The 26,895-nt window shown below is 42.9% G+C and overlaps 1 protein-coding gene across 6 annotated transcripts in view; it reads left to right on the top strand.

Annotated features, from left to right (window-relative positions):
• The window catches only part of Mef2 (myocyte enhancer factor 2), a 116,604-nt gene that overhangs the window by 80,256 nt on the left and 9,453 nt on the right, over nt 1-26,895 (top strand). For 2 of the 6 annotated variants that reach the window (XM_089650658.1, XM_089650656.1), the window contains exons 2-7: nt 1,999-2,139; nt 6,810-6,947; nt 8,035-8,100; nt 19,924-20,206; nt 23,852-24,102; nt 25,638-25,762. In XM_089650658.1, the coding sequence (XP_089506784.1) occupies nt 2,086-2,139; nt 6,810-6,947; nt 8,035-8,100; nt 19,924-20,206; nt 23,852-24,102; nt 25,638-25,762 (917 nt within the window). In that variant the 5' untranslated portion in view covers nt 1,999-2,085. Of the gene's footprint in view, nt 1-1,998; nt 2,140-6,809; nt 6,948-8,034; nt 8,101-19,923; nt 20,207-23,833; nt 24,103-25,637; nt 25,763-26,895 lie in introns of all 6 variants that reach the window. The other 4 variants (XM_089650655.1, XM_089650653.1, XM_089650657.1 and 1 more) reach the window with 3 other exon arrangements.

Here is a 26,895-nt window from a genome sequence, read left to right as displayed (position 1 = left end):
TTTATTTAGGTCCTGTTTTTTATTAAATTTATTGATAAAATATGTCATAACAGATTCGTCGAAATTAATTAAAATGTGAACCCCCGTTATTAGAGTCTTGTGTCGCCGTAACATTATTAGTTTTATGAAGATCTAAGTGTATTTACGCACCATTTATACGAAAATTTCCATAATGAATGTTCCGGGAATTTACCAATCATAACTTCAACACAGGTTCAGGAACAAACAACTACTAAAACAAAATAATTAAAGGTACGACTTCTTTCCAGAATATAAGACTTTTTAAGTAAATTGAGAAAAATGAGTATTGCTAATTTATTAAGAATCTTTTAAAATTATTATTGATAATCCGGTTAAAAGCGGGAATGCAGGGCTCACGAATGAATGAACAGGTTTCCTGGTAATTTTTTTGAGTTTGGAATTGGATGTCGGAACACGTGGAAAAAATATGTTTCTAATTTTCTCTTATTTAATAAATCAAAACCTAAATTTCCTCTCAAATCCTATGATTTGTAAGTAGGTACTTAAATACCTACCCACTTCATTATAAACCGTGTATTTTATGTATCATATCTTTAATTTAAAATATGGATTTATTTTAACGTCACTATCTCTATGATAATCCTTTTTCAAACTTTTTCATACAGGCAGCATCTTGAAACGGAAACGGAACGTACAAATAAATTTACAGACAGACGAATAAAACGCTCAGTTAATTTTATTTGAAAATATTTATGATGTTTTGCAGACAAAATAATAACCTGTGACATTCCGACGTTGACGGTTGTTGGTATGCGATATTTACTCTCGCAAGTATGGTGTGTGTTTGCCCACTCGCCGGAGCAGATGTCGTGTCGTCACCGACTTGTTGTGTCATTGCATTGTTGTTATGTTGCAAATATATTATTCAATATCCAATTGGTTGTTTAACACGGGCCACTTGCACGCGCTAATATTTAAAAGAGGATCAGAAGACGGCAATCTCTGGCTTCATTTACATGAAACGATTTTTAGCGCGATGCGATTTACAAGAGAGATGGATGCCTGAAATCTGACAGGAGTACAATATATATGTACCTACATTCATACGTTCTAAAAAGAACACAAAAATCTTTGAAGCTTCGTTCACACGAAACGATTTTTAGCGTAATATAATTTTTTAGGGAGATGGATGCCTGGACTATGACAGGAGTAACTCTAGCAGAATAACAGTATTTATATTATTAACATTAGCTTCAAAGACTATAATTTTTTTTAAATTCTATGAAACATAAATCTCTTTGTTAGTTTAATATCCGCATTATATCTATCTTGTAATTTTCATTATTATCGACCAATTTTTATAGCGCTACTTTGTAATACGTCCTAGTGATCAATAATGTTTTTATAAAAGCTAATTAAATATTATTTTGCCTTTTTACTATCTGTAAATTTTTTTGTACGTTCAGGTTCCGTTTCAAGATGGTGGCCGTTTTAATGGGTTAAAGATTATTTTTCAAATGTTAAATCTTCTAGTTTATTTTGACTTCCGTATTTGCATTTTTCAATATTATGGTAGGTACCTACCTGCCTGAAGAAAGTTGATTGAGATAGTTACGTTTCTTTGGATAAATTGTATAATTCCTTATTTGAAAAAAAAGTAGGTTGATGGTAGAAATTTTTCGTTTTTGATTTTTGTTAAATACAAGAAAATTAAGACCATATTTTTTTGGACGCGAGATGTTCTGTTCACGAAAGTTGGCTTACCACTGATAGTTTAATTGTATTTACGTACGGATCAGACATGAAGGTTACAGTGGAGTTTGATATTTTAAACCCTAAACTGCGCTATTTAAAATTAACATGTGTTAAATAATAAAAGTAATAAACTGATGTACTTTTTTTGCAAAATATTTAGAAACTATAGGTACACTTTTGTGTTTTTTTTTTTGTTTATATTGTTTAAAATGTCAGTATTTTTTCATATAAAATCTAACAATTTGTTTTCTATTGTTGCAGTGGTGTGTTAGCAGCAGTCAGGCCCGCCCGCCCGCTCCCGCGGCTTCACCCCGCCTCAGGCCCCCTCCCCCTACCAAGATTGCTGCCATGGGTCGGAAGAAAATACAAATCTCTCGGATTACGGACGAGCGGAACCGGCAGGTCAGTTCACTAAATATCTGGACATCAGATTACACGTACTAATAAACAACTGGACATCAGATTATATGATTAGTTTCCCAGAACAGGCACTGCCTACACAAATAAACCTTTCTGATGGGTTCGTTATGATTTTAAATTTAAAATTAATTATACCTATTTTGTAAGATTCATCATCATCACTTTTGGCTCTACAACCCCTGGTGGGTCTTGGCCTCCTCAAGAGTCTTCCTCCACTCATCTCGGTCCCGCGCCAGCTCTCTCCAGTTTCGAAGCTCCAAGGCAGACAAATCTTTGAGGACGTTGTCGCTCCATCTTTCCGAGGCTTGTCTTGAGGTGTCGTAACAATATGTTTTTTTATGGGGTGGAATTGTTAGCCCTACGCCCAACCCCCAACCTGGAGGACCAGGGTTTTCTGTTGGGGTTTTCCTTCCCTTAGCTGGCTGGTTCCCGTTTTATGGCGCCGGAATTTCGCCATTCGCCCTCTCTCTATCTGCTGTGATGTTATAACGGTGGTCATCACATTGCCCAGGGTTCGCGGGGTTTTTCTGGTGACCACTTGTGGACGCTAGAGAGTCGGACTTATTGGTAGTGTTGCTGATGGTATGCAACGTGGCGTTACGCAGTATTTTATAAGCACCTTCCTTCCAGCAGAGAGTGTGCCACTGCGACCCCACCAATCATTCGAATTTTGTAAGATTACAATAAAACTATGTTCTCATTGTAACCAGTTTGAACGAGATACAGATCACACTTAGATGAACTTCCGATGAATGACATTAATTTATTTGCTTTTGCTGCCTTTCATGATGTCCAGAATACATAGTTATTCCAAAATACATAGTCATTCAAAAATACATAGTTATTCCAAAATACATAGTTATTCCAAAATACATAGTTATTCTAAAATTCATAGTTATTCCAAAAAACATAGTTATTCCAAAATACGTAGTTATTAAAAAATACGTAGTTATTAAAAAATACATAGTTATTCCAAAATACATAGTTATATCTATCTACGTAGTTATTCCAAAAAAATAAATGTTATTCAAAAATACATAGTTATTCCAAAAATACATAGTTATTAAAAAATACATAGTTATTAAAAATACATAGTTATTCCAAAATATATAGTTATTCCAAAATACATAGTTATTCCAAAATATATAGTTATTCCAAAATACATAGTTATTCCAAAATGGATAAATTTATATCCTATGAGAGTAGAAAGTACTAAGATATTTCTAATAAGCACACGGAGAAAACTAACTGATGTGAAATATTTGTAAATTCATTAAAAATTTGGTCAATTTATTCGTTTTCATGTTAAAAACGGGACTGGGGGTTTACAACGAATGTTTTGACAAATTTCACCACAAACTATGTTATGAGGAACTACAGCATGAATATGTTATGAGGAAGTCGCAACACATGTTCATAAAAAATACAATATTTTCGCATGTCGTCCATTATATTTATTCGGACAAGGCTACCTGCGTGAACTCGTATTCAGATATATTCTGAACGACTGATATTTTATTAGAAATGGTCGCATTTTTAACAGTATTTTGATTTTAAAAAGTTGTACTCTTTTTTCTCCGTGCGAGTTACGAATAACCTTACAATATTTGAAAATTTTCTACGAAAAATACGCGGAAAATGTTTCTTGTGTCGTGATGGAGGACTTCGCCAGTCGAGGAATTGAACTCACGACCTGGGTGGTACCTAGATCAGTTTTTCTAATGCTACAGTTACAAAATAATAGTCAAATTTTTATAATGCAATCCTGAATAACCCTGTTATTGATCACAGTACAAAATAAAACAGTGTCTATACCTTTGGGGCAAAAGATAATTTGCGCGATTCATGAGTTATTCTTTAAAACTAGTTATCTTCGGCTCCGCATACTGCTAAAATGTACCACGCTAATCTTGTAGGATATTTCACTAATATGCAATAATTTCACATAAATATGTTAATGTAATAGCTAGGTAGGTACCCACAAACCCAACTCAGTTGCTTTTGAACTCGTTTGCCTGTGGGTAAACTTGATTTTGAAAATGGAACACAGAAAGTGACCTCCGAATACTTTTTAGTGATGGACCACTGACGGCCATATTCGAATAGTATTTAAAAAAAATCTGATCCTCTTCCAGGGATCTCTCGAAGGCTAAAATCGATAGGGTATCAAGTATTGCAACCAGAGTTGACCCGAATACAGTACTCAAACATCACACAGATGCATTGCGTGCATGCAGCATATTTCAAACTTGTTATTCAACCTTGGAAGAGAAAATTCCAATCAAATTGAAAACAATTAATTCATTTTTAATATTGTAATAAAGAGCGTACTGCAAATTTTTTCGAATATTGAAATTCGAACAACATGTACACTTGTTGTTCCCAACACAATAAGCAGAAGTAAACAAGACAAACGGCTGTTTCTCGGTTATGTTCGGAAAGGACATCAAACAATTCATAAGGATTTAATAATAGATTATTTTGAAACATTATCTCGACCATAATCCCATCACTAACTCTTCACCTTTCTCTTGTCATTGATTGCCAATATCTATGGAATACAAATAGAGCGCGAAACATGTAATTATTACGTTTCGGTGTTTAGTAAACTTTTTCGCGTTTATTTGATTATTTTGTTCATTATTTCCTGTCACGAAATACATTCACTTTTCTACTACACGTAAAATTTTACTTACGACTACCATACAATACGTACACATTTGAAATAACACTATGATTTAACTTAATTACAATAAGAAACTGCAACTATTTCAGTTATCAAGGATGGAAAATGGTGCAATTAAATAGACAAAATGAATATGTTTTTGTTTTAAAAACGCACGCGCCAAACTACTGAATGTCACGTACGAATAACGGTGAATTATAATAGTTGTAGAAAAGGTTACGACATACATTGTGCTGTTTTTTTTAAGGGCTATTTACCTATTTATGAAAAGTGTAAACTGGGTAGAATAGTCTCTCCAGCTGAAATAAATGTAAATATTATTATTTTCCGCAAATAACTGCGTGATGTTACGCAATGAGAGCGTACGAAAGTTCATTACACCTCAGGGATCTATTTTTGGCTGTATTGTACAAAGTTCAAGGGATGACTGGCGAAAGAACAATGAGTTTTGACAAGATTTGGGGTTTATTGAGAATTGTAATGTGAATATAATAATTAAAATTTTATTTACTGCGACGATTTATGCTTCTGGCAAATATGAATTTCTTTAATAAATACAACAGTAAAGTTGGCATTTTTTGAGTGAAGATAGGATTGGAATCACGAGTTTTAGTTATTTATTTGTAAAGATGTTATAATTTGTGACGGCTCGTGACAATATAAATTACAATAATAAAAACAATTCATTATTGATGTTTATGCAGTCGAAATATATATATATTTTTTTGAAAATTTGATTTTTTTGTATGACGATTTTCACGAAATCGGTGTAGTGCACTCCGAAACTGAAATTCCCTGAAAATCTTTATAAAAAACGGGTTTAAAAAAAAAACGGATAAAAAAAATAAATTGTTTTTTACCAACGAAATATGTCAATAATGTCGAATTTTTCAAACTTAGCACTCAAAAGTCACGAGCCGCCACTATAACATGAGTTATGTATCAGGACGTACCGGACAGACTTTAACCAACGATTCGTATGCTTATTTGGAGTAAAAAATGTAGATATCACAATATGTCGGCACTGATTACGACTTGACGCACCACGTGACACGTGCTCCATCCCTCTTTCGCAGCATTGAATAGTAAGGGATGAGGCGTGTGGCAGAAATAATTTGTTTATTTGTTTTTAATTGAAAAAAGTGTCACCAAACAGCAAACTGACTATATTTTTTACTTCAAATAAGCTCAGTCATTGTTGGTTACAGTTATCGGGTACATCTGTATAGCCTGATTTTCATGAGACCAGTCTCAAGTGAACAGAGAAAAATGGACATACTTAAAAGGACTTTTATGTGTGAAAATTTATGATTTTTTTGTTTGTTAGAAATTTCTTAGATGCAATACATAATATAATGAATTTGAACTTTTAAAATTAAGATCACAAAGTTGAAAATAATCTACCCGTAATATTTCACATATTTTTTGAAACTGTAGTAAATACATTTTAAAGGTATTTTAAATTGTGGCAAGTCAATAAATTTAGTACTTAAATCAAAAATTACAATAATTTTTTTTATTGAATAAATAGTTAATACATATCAACAAACAAGTCCTGCTAAGCCAATTGAATTGGCTTGTCAACAGGTGCTTAAAGTTTAGTTACATATACATTTTTATAAGTTATACACTTGGTTTGGTTGTGAAATATAAGGAAAAGTCGTTCCTCTGTGTTTCCTCCCTCCTAAAACATGGGTGTCTTCAAGACCCACCCACCCCTTCCTCTCCTCAAAAAGACCCTCCACACAGCATCCTCAAAGATGACATGGGCCCCGAGGGAAATTATTTTCCTCAAGGATTCCTTCCTGTTTTAATGTTAAAAAAATATATAGATTAGATTGACTGACGATTATTTGGTTTCGGAGCGAGAGACCTATGTCCAAAAATGGACGCCAGAAGGCTCACGGAATATAATATTATATACATAGTGTATTATTGGCTGATGTGCTGTCTGATATGATTACAGGTGACGTTCAATAAGCGTAAGTTCGGCGTGATGAAGAAGGCGTACGAGCTGAGCGTGCTGTGCGACTGTGAGATCGCACTCATCATCTTCAGCTCCAACAACAAGCTGTACCAGTATGCCAGCACGGACATGGACAAGGTGAGCCAACGTCACACCTGCGTTAATTAGACATAACCTCAACTAAATATACGTACACGGTATCCAGAAACTCGTTGTACAAGCGGGTTACTGGTGAATCTACATCACTTAAGGAACCCAAAAATAACTTTTCTTTTTCAATGTGAGTATTTCGTTTTTTTTACATTATTTTGGGCTACTATAAAATACATCGAACAGCTGATATTATGAGAAACGGCTGCGTGGCCTTCTTAATACTAAATTTAAATTTGGATTTCAGGCCAAAATGCTTGACCAAACTGAATATTTTTTTAATAAAAGGTGTAGCAAAAATCTAGTACGAATATGTACTGCTTTATTTTTTTTTGTTTTAAATTAGAAAATATAAGCTATTAAAGAATTCAGTTTTTCACGGTTTTAGATGAATTATATTATTATAACGATGCACTGTGTATTCACGATAATGATGTTTTACACGAGCTTTATGTAAAAAAATAATGTGTTTTTTTAATGGTTAATTTCATTATATGATGGTAATCACTTAAGCGTCACCTATTTCCGAAGGAGACACTTATTGTATTTAACAGCAGTAGATTCTTTCAAGTAGTAATTGACAATTCGTGGCAGTATTGAAATTAAGGTAAAAACACTAAAAATAAGTCACTTTGGAGATAAAAAATCTTTGGTTTGACGCGCGGTCTCCAATTTAGAAAAATTGTCCACTTTAAACTCAGTTCATAGTTGTTTTGTTTGGTGATTTTTATTAATTTAATGTGGACATAGAAATACGTCAACACTAGACTTGGTAGGGTAGGTCTACCCTGTACTTGTAAACCATTTAAATTGAACCATTAAATTGACCATTTAAATTGAAAGATGACATTGGCCCTGAGGGATTTTTTTCCTAGGGGCATCCTGTGTGGAGCTAACTTAAAAAGAGTGATTTTTTTTAGCAAAATTGTTACTTATATTTTCAATGTTTTAACTAGCGTGTTTTCTAATACTTAAAGATGTGCTGTTAATTTTTTTGTTTTTATTTATTCAATGTAACGCTTTCTTGTATTAGTGCGAGTGATATAATATAAAGTTGTACAATTGCATTGTGCAGGTCCTGCTGAAGTACACGGAGTACAATGAGCCCCACGAGTCGCTGACCAATCGCAACATCATTGAGGTACAAAACGTACGGCGCCATCTGTGTGCGTCGTAATGCATCGCCAATGCAATATTGCCCAAATAACACTTAATACAACATAATACCTCCGCTGCCTTAGGACAACGCTGTTACGCAACAAAGAGATACAGACAAAGCGTTCAATCGTTTAAAACCAACCAACGTACAATTTGGAAATAATGCTGGCCTTTTCTTCGCAATCTATTCCATCACACGTCACGTCTGACACAACGCACGTGTTATAGCGATATTCATGGATCGGACATCGGGAACAATCTTAAAAATCTTTTCCTTTGCATTTCTCATCCTTGTCTAAGAATCTGCTTGTTTTCAATACTACTTAAAATAGTGTTTTTGTTATGATATTTTGTCTACTGTTTTTAAATTTGCGTGCTTCATTAGTAATTCGGTTTGGTACATCATTTCCATGTTTTTTGATCTGTTGGTTTTACAACGTATAGTGTTACCGACACTAGATTGCAGAGTGCAAGCAACAAACTGATGAAAGCTAATTTTGAGTCATGCGTTTCGATGTATCAGAGAATTGTTATAATTTGGTTTTTCGATTGAATGTCTTGTTCTCAATGTTGTTCGGATTTTGCATTAAAATTTAAAAAAAAGAATTTATTTAACAATTTTGATAGTCATGTGTTCTTTTTGCTCATAGTTTTCAACTAACCATTAGATATTGTGTTTTATATTGTTCGTGGAGCATGGCTTGATTATTTATTTAAAACTTTGGCATTCCTCGTACTTTACTTGAGACGGGGAAATTGTGTATTTCCGAGAGTGTTAATTATGAATAGAGTGTTATTTGTCAACGTTGCATCTTTGCCTCTTACAATAAAACCACACATATGTGCGCTAAACCGTGTTGATATTCTATTAATTCTAGATTTAAGGAGAATGGATGGCTAAAACATAATTATCATTTGGATACTGAAAAGATAAATTGTGGCAACACACACATTAAAGTTATCAATATAAATTATTATTATCAAAGGGACAACCATTTTTGTTTACATTAAATATTTAAAAGTACACATTTGAAATTTCTATTTCTTTGAAAATACATTTTCGTATTATAGAACAACTTTTGTTGCCTCAATAAATGAAAAGTTTGTAAAATAGTGTCTTATATAGAGTATGGGAAAAAATATTTTTCTATGCTTTTATAAATTAAATTTGTCAAAGGCAGAATGATGTAAAAAATTGTAAGCAATCATAACACACAATTTAATTTTTATAATAAATTCTTGATAAGATGATATTATCAAGCTCTTTGAAGAAACTACATAATAATAAATCCTTTGAAAAGAATTTTCTCAAGTGTTGTTTATTTTATCCTGCTTTTGTAAACAAACCTACACGATTCTGTTTGTATGTCCCTTGAAAAAATATTTAATTGAAAGTATTCCTATGAATTTAGTCGTTTTATCTCCTCAAAGGTAACCAAATGATAATAGAACATGTTTTCTCCATCCAAAAAGCATTATATCTGATATCTGAGAGATTTTACCCAAGTTTTATTCTATGAAACATCTTTTATGAATACTCACATTCTTCCCTTTCTCTACGTGAATGTATTATTTATATCCGTCAGATTTAATATTGTGATCTCATATTAAATAGAACATATATGATATTAGAATTATGTGCCAGACGTAATGTGTGACACACAAGACTGTAAACAGGGCGGTGATCCCAATCCGTGGAGGCGTGAGATGTCTTCCTTCAGTGGCGTGAAGGGGTAGATCGGGGCCGTCTCTGAAGCCGTTGTAGCTGGTCCGATGCTGATTCTGGTCCTTGTCGTAGAGTCCGGGTCTTTGTTGTAGAGGCAGAGAGGTCCGGGGTGAGGCGAGGGTCAGAAGAAGAAGAGAAGGCGAGTAGAGTCAGAAGTCGGAGCGAGGTAGAAGGCTGAGCAGAGAGAAGTGTAGAGCTGGTGGTGGTTGCTGGATATCTAAAGTTTCAAGGGACTGTTCCCGTTTTATAAGACCCCGGCGGCCTTCGCTGGCCGAGCGACGCTCACACGGGCCTGCTTTCTCTTTGATTCCTGGAATCGAGGCCCGTGTTTTGTGGCGCGCCCGCGGCCCGCCGCCGGGTTAGCTACCGCCTCTCGGCCGGTAATTTCGGGCCCTGTGGTCGAACGTGACCACGGCCTCTCTTTGTTCGGGCACGGTTCTCAGAATCGCGCTGGTGGAACGTTCGGGCGGCAAACCACCTCGTACGCTATGACGGCGCACGGCCCTTTGCTTCGGGTCGCGGCCGAACGTTCCCTCTCGTATAAGCACGATTCTCATAACCGTGCCCGAATTAAATGCTATACTAATTAAATGCTACTAATCCACCAGCTCTCTCGGTATACTTCTCTGCCCGTGTCTCCTAGCCAAGCTCCGACGTTTCATTTATTGTTTATATATTCATTTACATTACATTTTTACAAACAGAGGGTTATACAAGTTATCTTTTCATACATTGACATTTTCATTTTTACATAATTTACTCCAGTTTATTAATTTTAAAGACAGGCAAAGTTAAGGAAAATAAAGGATTTTAATATGGGGCGACCGCGTCCGATCACGGAGCAGTACGTCCGTTACACTCCCCCCGTGGAGCTCGGCTACACCCTTTTTAGCAAGAGGCGTGCTGCGACTGCGACGCGGCGTGGTCCCTGGCGTCCGGTCCCTCTGGCGAGTGTGTCTCGGTGGCGAGTTCAGTGGGGCGGCGTCGGGACAGGCCCCCGGCGGCACGGCCCCCGGCGGCACGGTCCCCGGTGGCATGGTCGGTCTCCAGCAGCGTGGTCCCGGGCGTCGGCAGCGAGGCCGGTGGGGCGGCGTTCGGACAAGCCATCCTCAGCGTTGTCCCGGCGTCGGCGTCGGCGTCGCGCCGGGTGCTTCCATGCGTGATCCAACCGAGGGCTGTCCGGGACGTCATCTGGCCGCTCACTTCCTTCCGCACCTCCCGCGACACGATAAGCAGCCCGTTATCTTGTCCGATCAGCAGCCGTGGTTTCACTTGCCGGCGGCCGGCCACTGTTTGCCGCGGGAGGTCTAGGTCCGTTACGGTGTGGGCCGTCACCGTGAACGCGTCTCCGTCGCCGCGCACCGACAGTCTCACCCGCCGGGACGTAGCATCGGATGAGCACATCCCATTAGCGCCCCGAATTCGCAGGCCACGTACCGGACCCGCGGCTCCAACGATGTCTGCAACATCTGCCTCGACTAGGGTTATTGCAGAGCCCTCGTCAAGCAGCGCGTGCACGGTCGCTCGGCCCCCGGGGCCGCACAATGTCACGGGAATCACTTTCATTAGCACTTGTCCCTCACTTTCCCACGTGTTCGTGACTGTGTGCGTCTCGGGGTCACGAGTGTATGCGTCATCGTGCAGCAAGCGGTGATGCGGGGCCCTGCACGTCCCCACCCCGCAGTTGGTCCGGTACTCGCACCGTTTTGTCTGGTGCACACCGTCCAGACACTTAAAGCACAACCGTGCGCTTTTCACAAGTTCCCAACGCGCACTGATTGTTTCTTCGGCGAATCGGGGACACTTGTAGAGTTTGTGCGAGTCGTCTTTGCACAGTGTGCACCAAACTTCACTGCGGGGTTCCGGCCGCTCGTCGATCACGTGCACATTTTCACGATACGGGCGGGCGGCCCGCTGATGTTCGACCGAGCTGCTCGGCCGCGCTGCTCGGCCATTGTCGGTGAGGCCCGACCGCGGCACCGCGTTGGTCAGCCGCTTCAGGAACGCGGCAAGCTGCACCACGGTGGCCGCGTGCGTCTGGTCGGCCACCTTACCCAACCACAAGAGGCGTAGGGCTAACGGCATCTTCGAGGCGATTTCGCTGAGGAGGGCCGGGTTGGAGAGGTAATCGCCCCGCAGATTCCCCAGCGAAGCCACGATGTTCTGCACCGTGCCCGAGAACTCCACCAGAGCCTCGGTCGATGCGTCCTCTTGCAGTCGGGTTAGCCGCTTTATCCGGTCGAACATGACCGCGGCGACCGAGTGCGCGCCCCCAAAGCGGTGCTCCAGGACATCCATGATTTCCGGCACCTGCGCCGGGTCCAGGAGGAGAGGGCTGACGGCTTCGCGCGCCTTTCCCTTCAGGGCACGCTGTAGCCGCATCAAATTCTCGGCCGCCGTCATCCCGCAGGTGGCCGTCGACTGCAGGAATTGTGCCTTCCAGGCCTGCCACTCTATGGCGTCACCAGCGTAAGGCGGCAGGTCCTTGGCGCTGGACTGCCGGGCGATGAGCGACGCCATCCGCTCATCCTCGGGGTGGGAGCGGGGTGTACCGCCGGCCTGGGACTGCCGGAGGGCGTCGGCAAACATGGCCGTCACCTGGGCGAGAGGGACACTCCCCTGGTTCACCCAGTCCCGCGTCTGCCTCGCTGCCTCGTCTGCGCGGTTGAAAGCCCCGTATCCATCCATAGGGGGCTGCGATGGCGAGTCTGCACTCGGGGGAAATGCTGGGAACTGGGCGGGCCCGCGGGTCACACCGGGATAGCCGTACTGCGGCTCTGGTCCACCTCGCAGCGTCGCGGCGCCTGGGGGAGCGCCGTCTGTGAGTGGATCCGCAGCGTGGTCTTTCTCCGTCCCGGTTTGAGCCCTCACGGCGCGGCGCGAGCTCTCAATGACATCGTCAGTCTGGGCTGTGGCTTGTGGCACAGTGGGTTCTCCCCCCACTGTGTAGGTGAGGCTGTGACCGGGGCCGCTAGGGGGCGCCGCAGTCTGTGGAAGGCCAGTGGTTTGCGCCTCCGCTGCGTAGCTCTGAGTAGGTACGCCCGGGGGCGCCGGCGTCGGCGTCGGTCCGTAACCCAGCCGCGGCGCAGTGGTGTGCGTCTCCGCTGAGTAGCCAGGACGCGGCGCAGTGGCGTGCGTCTCCGCTGAGTACCCCAGGCGCGGCGCAGTGGCGTGCGTCTCCGCTGAGTAGCCCAGGTTCCGCCCGAAGCCGCTAGATGGCGCCGCTGTCGGTTGGTACTCCACCGCGTAGCCCAGGCGCGGCGCAGTGGCGTGCGTCTCCGCTGAGTAGCCCAGGCGCGGCGCAGTGGCGTGCGTCTCCGCTGAGTAGCCCAGGTTCCGCCCGAAGCCGCTAGATGGCGCCGCTGTCGGTTGGTACTCCGCCGCGTAGCCCAGGCGCCGCGCAGTGGCGTGCGTCTCCGCTGAGTAGCCCAGGCGCGGCGCAGTGGCGTGCGTCTCCGCTGAGTAGCCAGGGCGCGGCGCAGTGGTGTGTGTCTCCGCTGAGTAGCCAGGGCGCGGCGCAGTGGTGTGTGTCTCCGGTTGCCAGGCTGCAGGTGAAGCTGTCCGCGGGAGGCCCTTCAGCGTGGCGATCAGTTCTGCCATCTGTCGGGTGTGGTCCTCCTGTAGCTTCCGGTTGTGCCGCCTCTCAGCTCTCAGCTCGAGCTGCACCTGCCGGAGCGTGTCCTCGCTGGAAGCCTCGCTTCTTGACGAGACGTCGGCCGCGGCAGGGGGCGTCTGTGGTGGTGATGCGCCGGAGGGACCAGGCAGTAGGTCCGCTCGGGGATCAGAGGGGGCCAGGGGGGCGGTTGGCCGGAGTCCGGGGGGCGCGGCTGTGGCCGCCCCGGTTGGTGTGGGATCATCGCTTCCTTGCGATGAGTCCCCGTCAGCGTTATTCTTCCCAGAGCGCAGTGAAGGTGACATCTTTCCACGGAGAGATCCGGCGTCGAAGGACCACTTATGTGCCAGACGTAATGTGTGACACACAAGACTGTAAACAGGGCGGTGATCCCAATCCGTGGAGGCGTGAGATGTCTTCCTTCAGTGGCGTGAAGGGGTAGATCGGGGCCGTCTCTGAAGCCGTTGTAGCTGGTCCGATGCTGATTCTGGTCCTTGTCGTAGAGTCCGGGTCTTTGTTGTAGAGGCAGAGAGGTCCGGGGTGAGGCGAGGGTCAGAAGAAGAAGAGAAGGCGAGTAGAGTCAGAAGTCGGAGCGAGGTAGAAGGCTGAGCAGAGAGAAGTGTAGAGCTGGTGGTGGTTGCTGGATATCTAAAGTTTCAAGGGACTGTTCCCGTTTTATAAGACCCCGGCGGCCTTCGCTGGCCGAGCGACGCTCACACGGGCCTGCTTTCTCTTTGATTCCTGGAATCGAGGCCCGTGTTTTGTGGCGCGCCCGCGGCCCGCCGCCGGGTTAGCTACCGCCTCTCGGCCGGTAATTTCGGGCCCTGTGGTCGAACGTGACCACGGCCTCTCTTTGTTCGGGCACGGTTCTCAGAATCGCGCTGGTGGAACGTTCGGGCGGCAAACCACCTCGTACGCTATGACGGCGCACGGCCCTTTGCTTCGGGTCGCGGCCGAACGTTCCCTCTCGTATAAGCACGATTCTCATAACCGTGCCCGAATTAAATGCTATACTAATTAAATGCTACTAATCCACCAGCTCTCTCGGTATACTTCTCTGCCCGTGTCTCCTAGCCAAGCTCCGACGTTTCATTTATTGTTTATATATTCATTTACATTACATTTTTACAAACAGAGGGTTATACAAGTTATCTTTTCATACATTGACATTTTCATTTTTACATAATTTACTCCAGTTTATTAATTTTAAAGACAGGCAAAGTTAAGGAAAATAAAGGATTTTAATATGGGGCGACCGCGTCCGATCACGGAGCAGTACGTCCGTTACACTCCCCCCGTGGAGCTCGGCTACACCCTTTTTAGCAAGAGGCGTGCTGCGACTGCGACGCGGCGTGGTCCCTGGCGTCCGGTCCCTCTGGCGAGTGTGTCTCGGTGGCGAGTTCAGTGGGGCGGCGTCGGGACAGGCCCCCGGCGGCACGGCCCCCGGCGGCACGGTCCCCGGTGGCATGGTCGGTCTCCAGCAGCGTGGTCCCGGGCGTCGGCAGCGAGGCCGGTGGGGCGGCGTTCGGACAAGCCATCCTCAGCGTTGTCCCGGCGTCGGCGTCGGCGTCGCGCCGGGTGCTTCCATGCGTGATCCAACCGAGGGCTGTCCGGGACGTCATCTGGCCGCTCACTTCCTTCCGCACCTCCCGCGACACGATAAGCAGCCCGTTATCTTGTCCGATCAGCAGCCGTGGTTTCACTTGCCGGCGGCCGGCCACTGTTTGCCGCGGGAGGTCTAGGTCCGTTACGGTGTGGGCCGTCACCGTGAACGCGTCTCCGTCGCCGCGCACCGACAGTCTCACCCGCCGGGACGTAGCATCGGATGAGCACATCCCATTAGCGCCCCGAATTCGCAGGCCACGTACCGGACCCGCGGCTCCAACGATGTCTGCAACATCTGCCTCGACTAGGGTTATTGCAGAGCCCTCGTCAAGCAGCGCGTGCACGGTCGCTCGGCCCCCGGGGCCGCACAATGTCACGGGAATCACTTTCATTAGCACTTGTCCCTCACTTTCCCACGTGTTCGTGACTGTGTGCGTCTCGGGGTCACGAGTGTATGCGTCATCGTGCAGCAAGCGGTGATGCGGGGCCCTGCACGTCCCCACCCCGCAGTTGGTCCGGTACTCGCACCGTTTTGTCTGGTGCACACCGTCCAGACACTTAAAGCACAACCGTGCGCTTTTCACAAGTTCCCAACGCGCACTGATTGTTTCTTCGGCGAATCGGGGACACTTGTAGAGTTTGTGCGAGTCGTCTTTGCACAGTGTGCACCAAACTTCACTGCGGGGTTCCGGCCGCTCGTCGATCACGTGCACATTTTCACGATACGGGCGGGCGGCCCGCTGATGTTCGACCGAGCTGCTCGGCCGCGCTGCTCGGCCATTGTCGGTGAGGCCCGACCGCGGCACCGCGTTGGTCAGCCGCTTCAGGAACGCGGCAAGCTGCACCACGGTGGCCGCGTGCGTCTGGTCGGCCACCTTACCCAACCACAAGAGGCGTAGGGCTAACGGCATCTTCGAGGCGATTTCGCTGAGGAGGGCCGGGTTGGAGAGGTAATCGCCCCGCAGATTCCCCAGCGAAGCCACGATGTTCTGCACCGTGCCCGAGAACTCCACCAGAGCCTCGGTCGATGCGTCCTCTTGCAGTCGGGTTAGCCGCTTTATCCGGTCGAACATGACCGCGGCGACCGAGTGCGCGCCCCCAAAGCGGTGCTCCAGGACATCCATGATTTCCGGCACCTGCGCCGGGTCCAGGAGGAGAGGGCTGACGGCTTCGCGCGCCTTTCCCTTCAGGGCACGCTGTAGCCGCATCAAATTCTCGGCCGCCGTCATCCCGCAGGTGGCCGTCGACTGCAGGAATTGTGCCTTCCAGGCCTGCCACTCTATGGCGTCACCAGCGTAAGGCGGCAGGTCCTTGGCGCTGGACTGCCGGGCGATGAGCGACGCCATCCGCTCATCCTCGGGGTGGGAGCGGGGTGTACCGCCGGCCTGGGACTGCCGGAGGGCGTCGGCAAACATGGCCGTCACCTGGGCGAGAGGGACACTCCCCTGGTTCACCCAGTCCCGCGTCTGCCTCGCTGCCTCGTCTGCGCGGTTGAAAGCCCCGTATCCATCCATAGGGGGCTGCGATGGCGAGTCTGCACTCGGGGGAAATGCTGGGAACTGGGCGGGCCCGCGGGTCACACCGGGATAGCCGTACTGCGGCTCTGGTCCACCTCGCAGCGTCGCGGCGCCTGGGGGAGCGCCGTCTGTGAGTGGATCCGCAGCGTGGTCTTTCTCCGTCCCGGTTTGAGCCCTCACGGCGCGGCGCGAGCTCTCAATGACATCGTCAGTCTGGGCTGTGGCTTGTGGCACAGTGGGTTCTCCCCCCACTGTGTAGGTGAGGCTGTGACCGGGGCCGCTAGGGGGCGCCGCAGTCTGTGGAAGGCCAGTGGTTTGCGCCTCCGCTGCGTAGCTCTGAGTAGGTACGCCCGGGGGCGCCGGCGTCGGCGTCGGTCCGTAACCCAGCCGCGGCGCAGTGGTGTGCGTCTCCGCTGAGTAGCCAGGACGCGGCGCAGTGGCGTGCGTCTCCGCTGAGTACCCCAGGCGCGGCGCAGTGGCGTGCGTCTCCGCTGAGTAGCCCAGGTTCCGCCCGAAGCCGCTAGATGGCGCCGCTGTCGGTTGGTACTCCACCGCGTAGCCCAGGCGCGGCGCAGTGGCGTGCGTCTCCGCTGAGTAGCCCAGGCGCGGCGCAGTGGCGTGCGTCTCCGCTGAGTAGCCCAGGTTCCGCCCGAAGCCGCTAGATGGCGCCGCTGTCGGTTGGTACTCCGCCGCGTAGCCCAGGCGCCGCGCAGTGGCGTGCGTCTCCGCTGAGTAGCCCAGGCGCGGCGCAGTGGCGTGCGTCTCCGCTGAGTAGCCAGGGCGCGGCGCAGTGGTGTGTGTCTCCGCTGAGTAGCCAGGGCGCGGCGCAGTGGTGTGTGTCTCCGGTTGCCAGGCTGCAGGTGAAGCTGTCCGCGGGAGGCCCTTCAGCGTGGCGATCAGTTCTGCCATCTGTCGGGTGTGGTCCTCCTGTAGCTTCCGGTTGTGCCGCCTCTCAGCTCTCAGCTCGAGCTGCACCTGCCGGAGCGTGTCCTCGCTGGAAGCCTCGCTTCTTGACGAGACGTCGGCCGCGGCAGGGGGCGTCTGTGGTGGTGATGCGCCGGAGGGACCAGGCAGTAGGTCCGCTCGGGGATCAGAGGGGGCCAGGGGGGCGGTTGGCCGGAGTCCGGGGGGCGCGGCTGTGGCCGCCCCGGTTGGTGTGGGATCATCGCTTCCTTGCGATGAGTCCCCGTCAGCGTTATTCTTCCCAGAGCGCAGTGAAGGTGACATCTTTCCACGGAGAGATCCGGCGTCGAAGGACCACTTATGTGCCAGACGTAATGTGTGACACACAAGACTGTAAACAGGGCGGTGATCCCAATCCGTGGAGGCGTGAGATGTCTTCCTTCAGTGGCGTGAAGGGGTAGATCGGGGCCGTCTCTGAAGCCGTTGTAGCTGGTCCGATGCTGATTCTGGTCCTTGTCGTAGAGTCCGGGTCTTTGTTGTAGAGGCAGAGAGGTCCGGGGTGAGGCGAGGGTCAGAAGAAGAAGAGAAGGCGAGTAGAGTCAGAAGTCGGAGCGAGGTAGAAGGCTGAGCAGAGAGAAGTGTAGAGCTGGTGGTGGTTGCTGGATATCTAAAGTTTCAAGGGACTGTTCCCGTTTTATAAGACCCCGGCGGCCTTCGCTGGCCGAGCGACGCTCACACGGGCCTGCTTTCTCTTTGATTCCTGGAATCGAGGCCCGTGTTTTGTGGCGCGCCCGCGGCCCGCCGCCGGGTTAGCTACCGCCTCTCGGCCGGTAATTTCGGGCCCTGTGGTCGAACGTGACCACGGCCTCTCTTTGTTCGGGCACGGTTCTCAGAATCGCGCTGGTGGAACGTTCGGGCGGCAAACCACCTCGTACGCTATGACGGCGCACGGCCCTTTGCTTCGGGTCGCGGCCGAACGTTCCCTCTCGTATAAGCACGATTCTCATAACCGTGCCCGAATTAAATGCTATACTAATTAAATGCTACTAATCCACCAGCTCTCTCGGTATACTTCTCTGCCCGTGTCTCCTAGCCAAGCTCCGACGTTTCATTTATTGTTTATATATTCATTTACATTACATTTTTACAAACAGAGGGTTATACAAGTTATCTTTTCATACATTGACATTTTCATTTTTACATAATTTACTCCAGTTTATTAATTTTAAAGACAGGCAAAGTTAAGGAAAATAAAGGATTTTAATATGGGGCGACCGCGTCCGATCACGGAGCAGTACGTCCGTTACAAATTAAATAATCCTAATTCAATTTATAAACCAGTCTGAGTAGGTTTATACAAACATAAATAACATTCATCTGTCCTACCTATTTTTGGCATCAAAGTTCAATCATTTTCTCAAATATTCTCATATCTCATTTTTATTATAAAATTGATTGATCAATCTGTTAAATCATGGAATTGATCTTCTTTTTTTAGTTGTGTTTTAGGTTAGCTACTTTGGTTATGGATGTATCAATGGTTTTTGGTTTGATTATAATCCATTCCATCAAAAGAGGTTGTAAGTTAGGATCTGCTAGATTTTGACATAAAAATCAAATATATGGCATCATCATTACCTGTGTAATTTTATTTCAAGTGTACTCTATTGATAAAATAAAATTTTCAAATCAGTTAGGTTAGGTTAGGTATGTCTACATGTATTCTGTAAAGAAAAAAGGATATCCATTAGTTTAGGTAATGTCATTCGAATATCGCTTAATTTAGCAGTTCAATATTTGTTATTTTGAGGAATGTCAGTTGAATATGCATTACTTATATGTGGGAAATTTCAGTTGATTATCCGTTACTTTAGAGAAAGCTAGTTTAATATCCGTTATTTTAGGTAATATCGTTTGAATATCCCTTACTTTAGCAGATAACAATCTGTTAATTAGGAAATTTCAGTTAAATATCCGTTTCTTTAGGGAAAGTTACTTTAATGTGTGTAACTTTAGGTAGCATGGTTTGAATATCACCTTCTTTAGCAGATGAAAATCCGTTACCTTAGGGCATATCAGTTGAATATACATTACTTTTGGGAAATTTCAGTTGATTATCCGTTACTTTAGGGAAAGCTAGTTTAATATCCGTTACTTTAGGTAATATCGTTTGAATATCCCTTACTTTGGCAGGAAACAATCTGTTACATTAGGAAATTTCAGTTTAATATCCATTTCTTTAGGGAAAGTTACTTTAATGTGTGTAACTTTAGGTAGCATGGTTTGAATATCGCCTTCTTTAGCAGATGAACATCCGTTACCTTAGGGAATATCAGTTGAATATCCATCCAAATCTCTCAGACATCAGAGTAGTGTGCCCGTGGGCCAGTGCCCATGCCCCTCCGGCTGCCAAGCCCCTGAGTTGTGTTCACTAACCCGCAGGCACTTACGAAGAAGGAGCACAAGAACGGAGTGATGTCGCCCGACAGTCCCGACCCGGAGCCCGAATACAGCCTGACCCCGCGCACCGAGGCCAAGTACTCCAAGATCGACGAGGAGTTCCAGATGATGATGCAGAGGAGCCAGGTCAATGGTGGCCGGGGCTCCGGCTACCCGCTGCCCGGGGGCGTCGTGGGCGGCTACAGCGACTCGGGCCTACTGCAGCCCAGTCCGCAGATGCATCCATCCATCAGCCCCAGACCCTCATCTTCGGAGACCGATTCAGGTAACTAATAATCCTGATTAAATTGTCATTATATTTTTCTTTTACTTTTGCATAGATAATTATTTATCTGTAATTTTATATTTATTTTAAACAGATTATGTATGATGTATGTATTATTATTTGTCACCCGTGCCCATGGTGAAATCAGGAACTATAGTTTATTTATTTTAACCATTTTACCATAGAATAAAGAAGAACATTAGAAATGCCTTCCAAGTAGGTTTGAATGAAAACCAATGTCGCCACTGACTTAGCCCATTTAGCACGCGCTCTGTCTCTCTTATACTTGCCTGACTTTGTATATCACCATCCTATTTGAATTTCATAAAGATGATCAAACCCAGTTTTGTTTAAGAAATTTAAGCAAAGAATAGACAGAATTTTGGGTCACGAAAAACGCCCACATTGTATTTGAGTCTTTATTGATTTATCTAGAGATTTAGCATAAAAGGTATATCCTTTTTATTTTACTGTTCCTAACAGTTTTTCGTCTCATGTACACATTTCCGAAAAATTCCAGTGCGGGTTTTGCAAGTCGACAACTCATTTCTTGTGTTCTTCTGTATTCTATTTTTTAATTTAATTAAGATCAAATTTAATAATATGTTTTTGTTGTTGTTACAGCTGTTTGAAAATGGAATGAAAGCCTAAACAGCTATAACAATAACAAAAACCAAAAAATACTTGCAGAACTTAATAATTATATTATTGAATTTGATTTAAATTAAATTTAATGGAGTTCTACGAATTAAACACAAAAACAATAAATAAAAAAAAAACTTTTACTGTAGGTATATATATAAACACGAGGCTTGAGATATTGATGATATCGTGTCTCTCTTTGCATGCAAGAATTCTTACAACTCTTTAATTAGAGGTACATGTTAATGTTACCACATTTCTTACAAAGATACTAAGGACGGGTTGTTTCGGAGAATTTGAACAATTCATCACGTTTCAACGTTCATTTTCGGGATCTGTGAAAGTCCTATTCAAGTTCTGATAGTATATCATTATAGACTAGTTGCTTGACAGAACTGAAATAAAAACAGAACTGAAATAAAAACAGAACTGAAATAAAAACAGAACTTGAAAAAATCCTTCACAGAACTTGAAAATCAACATTGAAATTTGATGAATTGTTCAAATTATCCGAAACAACCCGTCCTTAGAGATGCGTATTTCACATAATAAATAAGACTTGTCTAATAATTGTAAAGTCATGATTTTCCATAAATAACTACTTTAAAAAAAGAACCAAGCCAAGAATAGGACTAGAACTATTTTTAGTACCCATTCAAGGCATATTTTAAAAACAAATTCTTAATTAGTATCATGCTACAAATAATTATTCAATAATAATAATAACATTTTTTTAATTTTATCAGTCATGGCCAGTCAAATTGTTAGATAAGACACAGTCTGTGAAGCTGTTTTAATAATTAAAAATTAGCATTTCATTGTGCAGAGCCAAAGTTTGTTTACATTTTTATTTTTATTTTCAAACATTGCCATTTAAAATTATATTATGTATTTATCATAAAAATAATTGCATGTTATCTATCAAACGAATAGTCTGTATGTTGGACTTATCAGAGAAAAGACTGTGGTGACCCCGGTTGGAAGCTACATTGACACTTTGCTGATATAATAGATTGTTTTTCTTCCCGACTGAATCATCATACCATGCGATTGCATTCCCAGGATTTCAATAAAACATTTTTAAAATTTATTTTGTCAATTGCTACAAACAAAGAATCAATTTATGCAATATAATTATTTGCAGGCGCCACTTGCGATAAAAAAAAAAATATTAGTCAACCACAAACATGGGAAAATCTTTATTAGTATTATTTGCTGCAATGTTTTGCAATACAACAAAAGAACTGTCTTAGAAATAGTTATCATCTTTTTAAATATTACTGTGGGATTTGAAAAATTTGATTGCTTATGAATGTTTAGAACGATGAGGAATAACTTTGAACTGAATGTCATTGAAAACAATATTTATTATTTATTTATTTATTTTCGGGAAATCAACTGTTTCAATCAAAATTAATGAACCGAAATTATTTAAATATTTTTTCTTACAAATCATTGATCATATGTGTTAACATTTAAAAAAAATGCATGTTAAAATTTAAATTTATAGCAGTCCTTATCCACTAGGCCAGAGATGGGCAAACTTTTTAAGGAAAGGGCCAGATAAAATAATAAAAAATTATCTAGGCGGGCCGGAAAAAAAATTTAATAAAATAATTTTTTATAAGTGATATAAGTACTTTATTTTTTAATTTTTACATCATGCATAATATTGAGTACATTATATGCTAAAATGGTAAAAAAGTAACAAAAAATGATTATTCTTTAGAAGAGTATGAAGGCGTATGTGACAGATAAAACTGTGGCTGAGCTTCTAAAAGTTTATCATAATCTGGTAAAAACTGGGATGAGCTGATTCGCAGTAGTGAAGCATTTAGCTTCACTACTGCGTGGTGGTGGTGGTGGTCAGTCAATCGGTTTCTAACACTGTTTTTGCGAAGCTTCATAGTAGAAAACACCTGTTCACAGATGTAGGAAGATGCAAACATCGCAATTATCTTCTGAGCGTGAGATTTCAGGTTTGGGAAACTTGATTTTGACAGGGCTTTGTAGAACTCAATTTTGAAAACGTGAGAAACAGTTGCTTCAATTCAGTGTTACATTGCAACTCAATCAATTCGAGCTGCAATTCTGGTTTGACTGATTCACAATCCATATTAAATGGCATGCTAAAAATGTCCAGGTCCTGTTCTATAACTTTGAAGTCTTGGAATCTTCGTTCAAATTCTTCATAAAGATATTTAACGCTTTTCTCATAGTTCTTAGTTCTCGCTTATCCTATGCCGATCCTCAAGTCTATGTATTTTTAAGGCATTTAAACAAAAAAGTAAAGTTATATACTTTTGTCTTAAGAAAGTTACATAAAAATTAAAATACAACTTTGAATGTGTCAGTTTTTTAAACAACCCTTTTCAGGGTATCAAATACATGGGTAATCATGTACATATACCCACATACATAGGCTCTGTTGTGCTGTTGACTTTTTACATAAAATAAATCGATTTTTCAGTAAAACTGATTTACACACCTGAATCACATCATAAGGAGTGAACAAGTATAAATTTTATCACTTAAAAATTTAACACTTATAAATTTAATCATTTATTATTAACGGTAACCGGATAAATCATCACAATGATAATTCATCACATCTTTAAAAAGTTATATAAAGTCATGGAAAGTGATGAAGCATAAACTTTATTAACTGGGTTATGTAGGTTAGGCTAGGTTAAAAAATTTTTTTTTTTCATCGTTTCTAATGATTTTATATCACTTTTTAAAAGTGTGTTGAATTGTCACTGTGTTGAGTTATCATGGAACCATTATTAACTCCTCCCTGTGTGAAAGGTATAGCGAAAAGCATTGTTACGAAAAATGTTAAGAAGATAATACTTATAAAGAACTTTTATTTTATTTTTAAACTTTTAGTTTAATAAAGTTGTAATAAAACGTTATTGAGTATTAATACGTATAATCTTCCATGTGCCGTCCCGTTTTAACACAACCCAAAGCATAATATCACAGCCTACGCTACCTTTCCAGTATACCCGAGCGGCGGCATGCTGGAGATGTCCAATGGGTACCCGGGCTCAGCCAGCCCGCTGGGAGGCGCCGGCACGCCATCACCCTCACCTGGCCCCGCGCCCTCGCCCCACCCCGCTCTGGGTGCGCCCCCGCCCCGCCACCACAAAGGAGCGCACCACTCTCCGCCCCCCCGCTCACACAGCAACCTGCGTGTGCTCATCCCTCAGTCCATGCCGCCCCCACCACCAGATGATCTCTCTTACTCTGAGGTAAGTCAAACAAACTTATACTTCCACATCTCCTCCCCCTCCCAATTGGTGATGTCAGTTTGAACTCTTGTGCAGTATTCACATTTGCAAATCCAAAATGTTTATTTATTTATTTAACGCCCATAGGGCTTTTACATGGTTGGTAGTATAATTTTAATTTGACAGATACTTTGAAACATAAAAAATAAGAATAAAATTACATTTGATAAAAGCTATGCAACAAGTCATACAAACACAAGAAACAAAAACAGAAAATTACAGCTATTTGTAGGTTTACATGATGTGTTTCGGAGTATTGTTGAAATAAATGTTTTAAATGATCCACAAAACTTGCCAAGTTGGTATTGAATATGTCAACATCACCCAAGTAATGATTTTCCATGGTGTGAAGTCGTTGTATCGGAGAGTGGGCAATGTAGTTACGCTTATGTGTGCTGCTGTAGAATATTGTATATTGTCGTGTTGTTACTGTGGGTGTATGTATGTTTATAAGTTGCAGTAGTTCACAACAGTCGAATAGTTTATATATAAGTTCTGCACAGCCAGACCCGGAGAGTTTCTCTTAGAGATGAAAAATTCAGAAAAAGTAGAGGAGAAAAATCGGAGTCGAATCTCTCTATTTTACTAAGCCTTTCCATCAAACCAGACACTATGCAAATCTTGCAACACTTAGGACGGGTTTTTTCGGAGATTTGAACAATTCTTCAAATTTCAAAGTTAATTTTCAAGTTCTGTGAAAGATTTTTTCAAGTTCTGTTATTATTTCAGTTCTGTCAAGCAACTAAACTAAAATGATACAATAACATAACTTGAATAGGACTTTCACAAAACCCAAAAATGAATGTTGAAATTTGATGAATTCTTCAAATTCTCCAAAACAACCCGTCCTTAGTTTTAATATAGTGTATATTTCTATTGATAGCCCATTCCTCTTGGAATACTATCGCTTATACATACTTGAAAACTTCAGCTGCACTGTTGCAGTAACTAAAAACACAGTGTCTTCAGTGACTCTCAAGGAAGGAACTGTGTTTTTATTTACCACGGCAGTGTAGTCCTCACCACACTTGTTCAAGGGACAAGCACAAGGCAGAACAAGTGTTCTAGCTCAGTGTAAGATGATACCTAGCAAGAATTTGTATACCTGTCTTCCTAAATGTTAAAATAAGAAATTTATATAAAATATTTAAATAAATAATATAAAACCTATGCATAACTTTCATTAGCTGGTAGTCATGACATATCAAGTTTAAAACTCACTTAATCTGCTTAGCCAATGAATACAGGATGCACCCATTTTCACATCAAATTCATATTTTCTTTTAAAGCGAGTGCGAATGCGTATAGTGCTGAAAACACATTTTGCATAGTATAATAGTGCTGGCGCACGACACCCTAATACTCCGATTTTTAGCGGTTTGTTGGCTGAAAATCCGACTTTCAATAGATTAATTAGTAAATATTTAACGATTCCAATATGAAATACTAAGCTTGCTTGGTAAAATATTAATCTAGAATTTGTATTTAATTTCCAGAATCCTTCACTGGGTTACGCTAGCTTAGGCGGCTTCGTACCACAAGACTTCAGCATGGCATCGGATATGGGACTTGGACTTACCTGGGGAACACATCAACTACAGGCAACATTACAGCACGGCGGGTAATTATCTACTTCATAGTAAATCCTCTACTAACCCTTGACTCTGCTGGAATGGGCTGTCTTTTTTATGTATTCATGGAGAAAAGGCATCAGGTGAGAATGCTGTCCTTGTTCTACCGGTATTTTAGTTAAAGATGCTCTGAGGCGCTAGCAATATAGTCATAGATCCTTCGGCACCGGTGTCCAGTTATGAAATTCACCAAACAATATTTCTACACAGTTGATATTTGTCATATGAAAATAGGTTGTTTCTATGAGTTTTTTATAACTATAATTAAACTATAATATTTTGTCAGTATTTGACATAATAAGATATGAATTAAATACTGTCACATTTAATGCTAAGGTAAAATAATAGCAAAGATTTCATTCTTGAGAAGTTTTTGAATCATAAATTGTACTGGTTTTGATTATTAGTTTTGTGCTGCGATTAGAGTACCTTTTGACTTAGTAGGGATTGCATAATTTTATCGCTATTTATGAGTTGATTTGCAATTTTTTAGGGTTCAATCTTAGGTGTGTTTGTGGAACGTAACACTTCCCCGCTCGCCCAAAAAAAGCGACAAAGCAATGGAGCTGTAGGGCTTAAGAAAATCCTCTTTGCTTTTCGATCAGTTTCGATTAGATTATTTTCCATTTGTGCAATATACGTAAATCATTTTTTTATAACAACACTTTTGTTCAGTTTTTTTTTGTTTTGTTTGTCTTTGTGAACAATTTTCCCAGTCATTTTGATTGTAAAGCCTACACCAAGTAATATTATACCTAATTCAAGTGCTTTGCCTACAGTTGACAAATTTATTTTTTTATTTATTTTATTTTAATATTACATTTAGTTACAATAGTGACGTATTGCCTATCTCACTAGGTGTGGAACGCCTGTGTTGAGATGGCAATTTACATAGTGGTTGTTAACTAGGTTTTAGCTAATACAATATTGTGAAAATGCCAGATAAAATAAAATGAAATCAGTATTATTTTGTTTTTTTTTTTTAAATTATACAATTCAAGAATGAATGTAGAAGGTGGAGGCCAAGCAATAATATTTTTAAGTAATTAATTAATAAAGTTTCAGTTTGACCAAAAGGCGTATTATACATATATATACACAGTAGGCACTATTTTTAGTATGT

This window comes from Hesperophylax consimilis, chromosome 3, assembly GCF_061612785.1.
Source record: "Hesperophylax consimilis isolate HC1 chromosome 3, BYU_Hcon_1.0, whole genome shotgun sequence".
In the NCBI taxonomy this organism is placed as follows: domain Eukaryota; kingdom Metazoa; phylum Arthropoda; class Insecta; order Trichoptera; family Limnephilidae; genus Hesperophylax; species Hesperophylax consimilis.
Note: the sequence above shows the minus strand (reverse complement) of the source record. Positions and strands in the feature narration are given on the sequence as shown.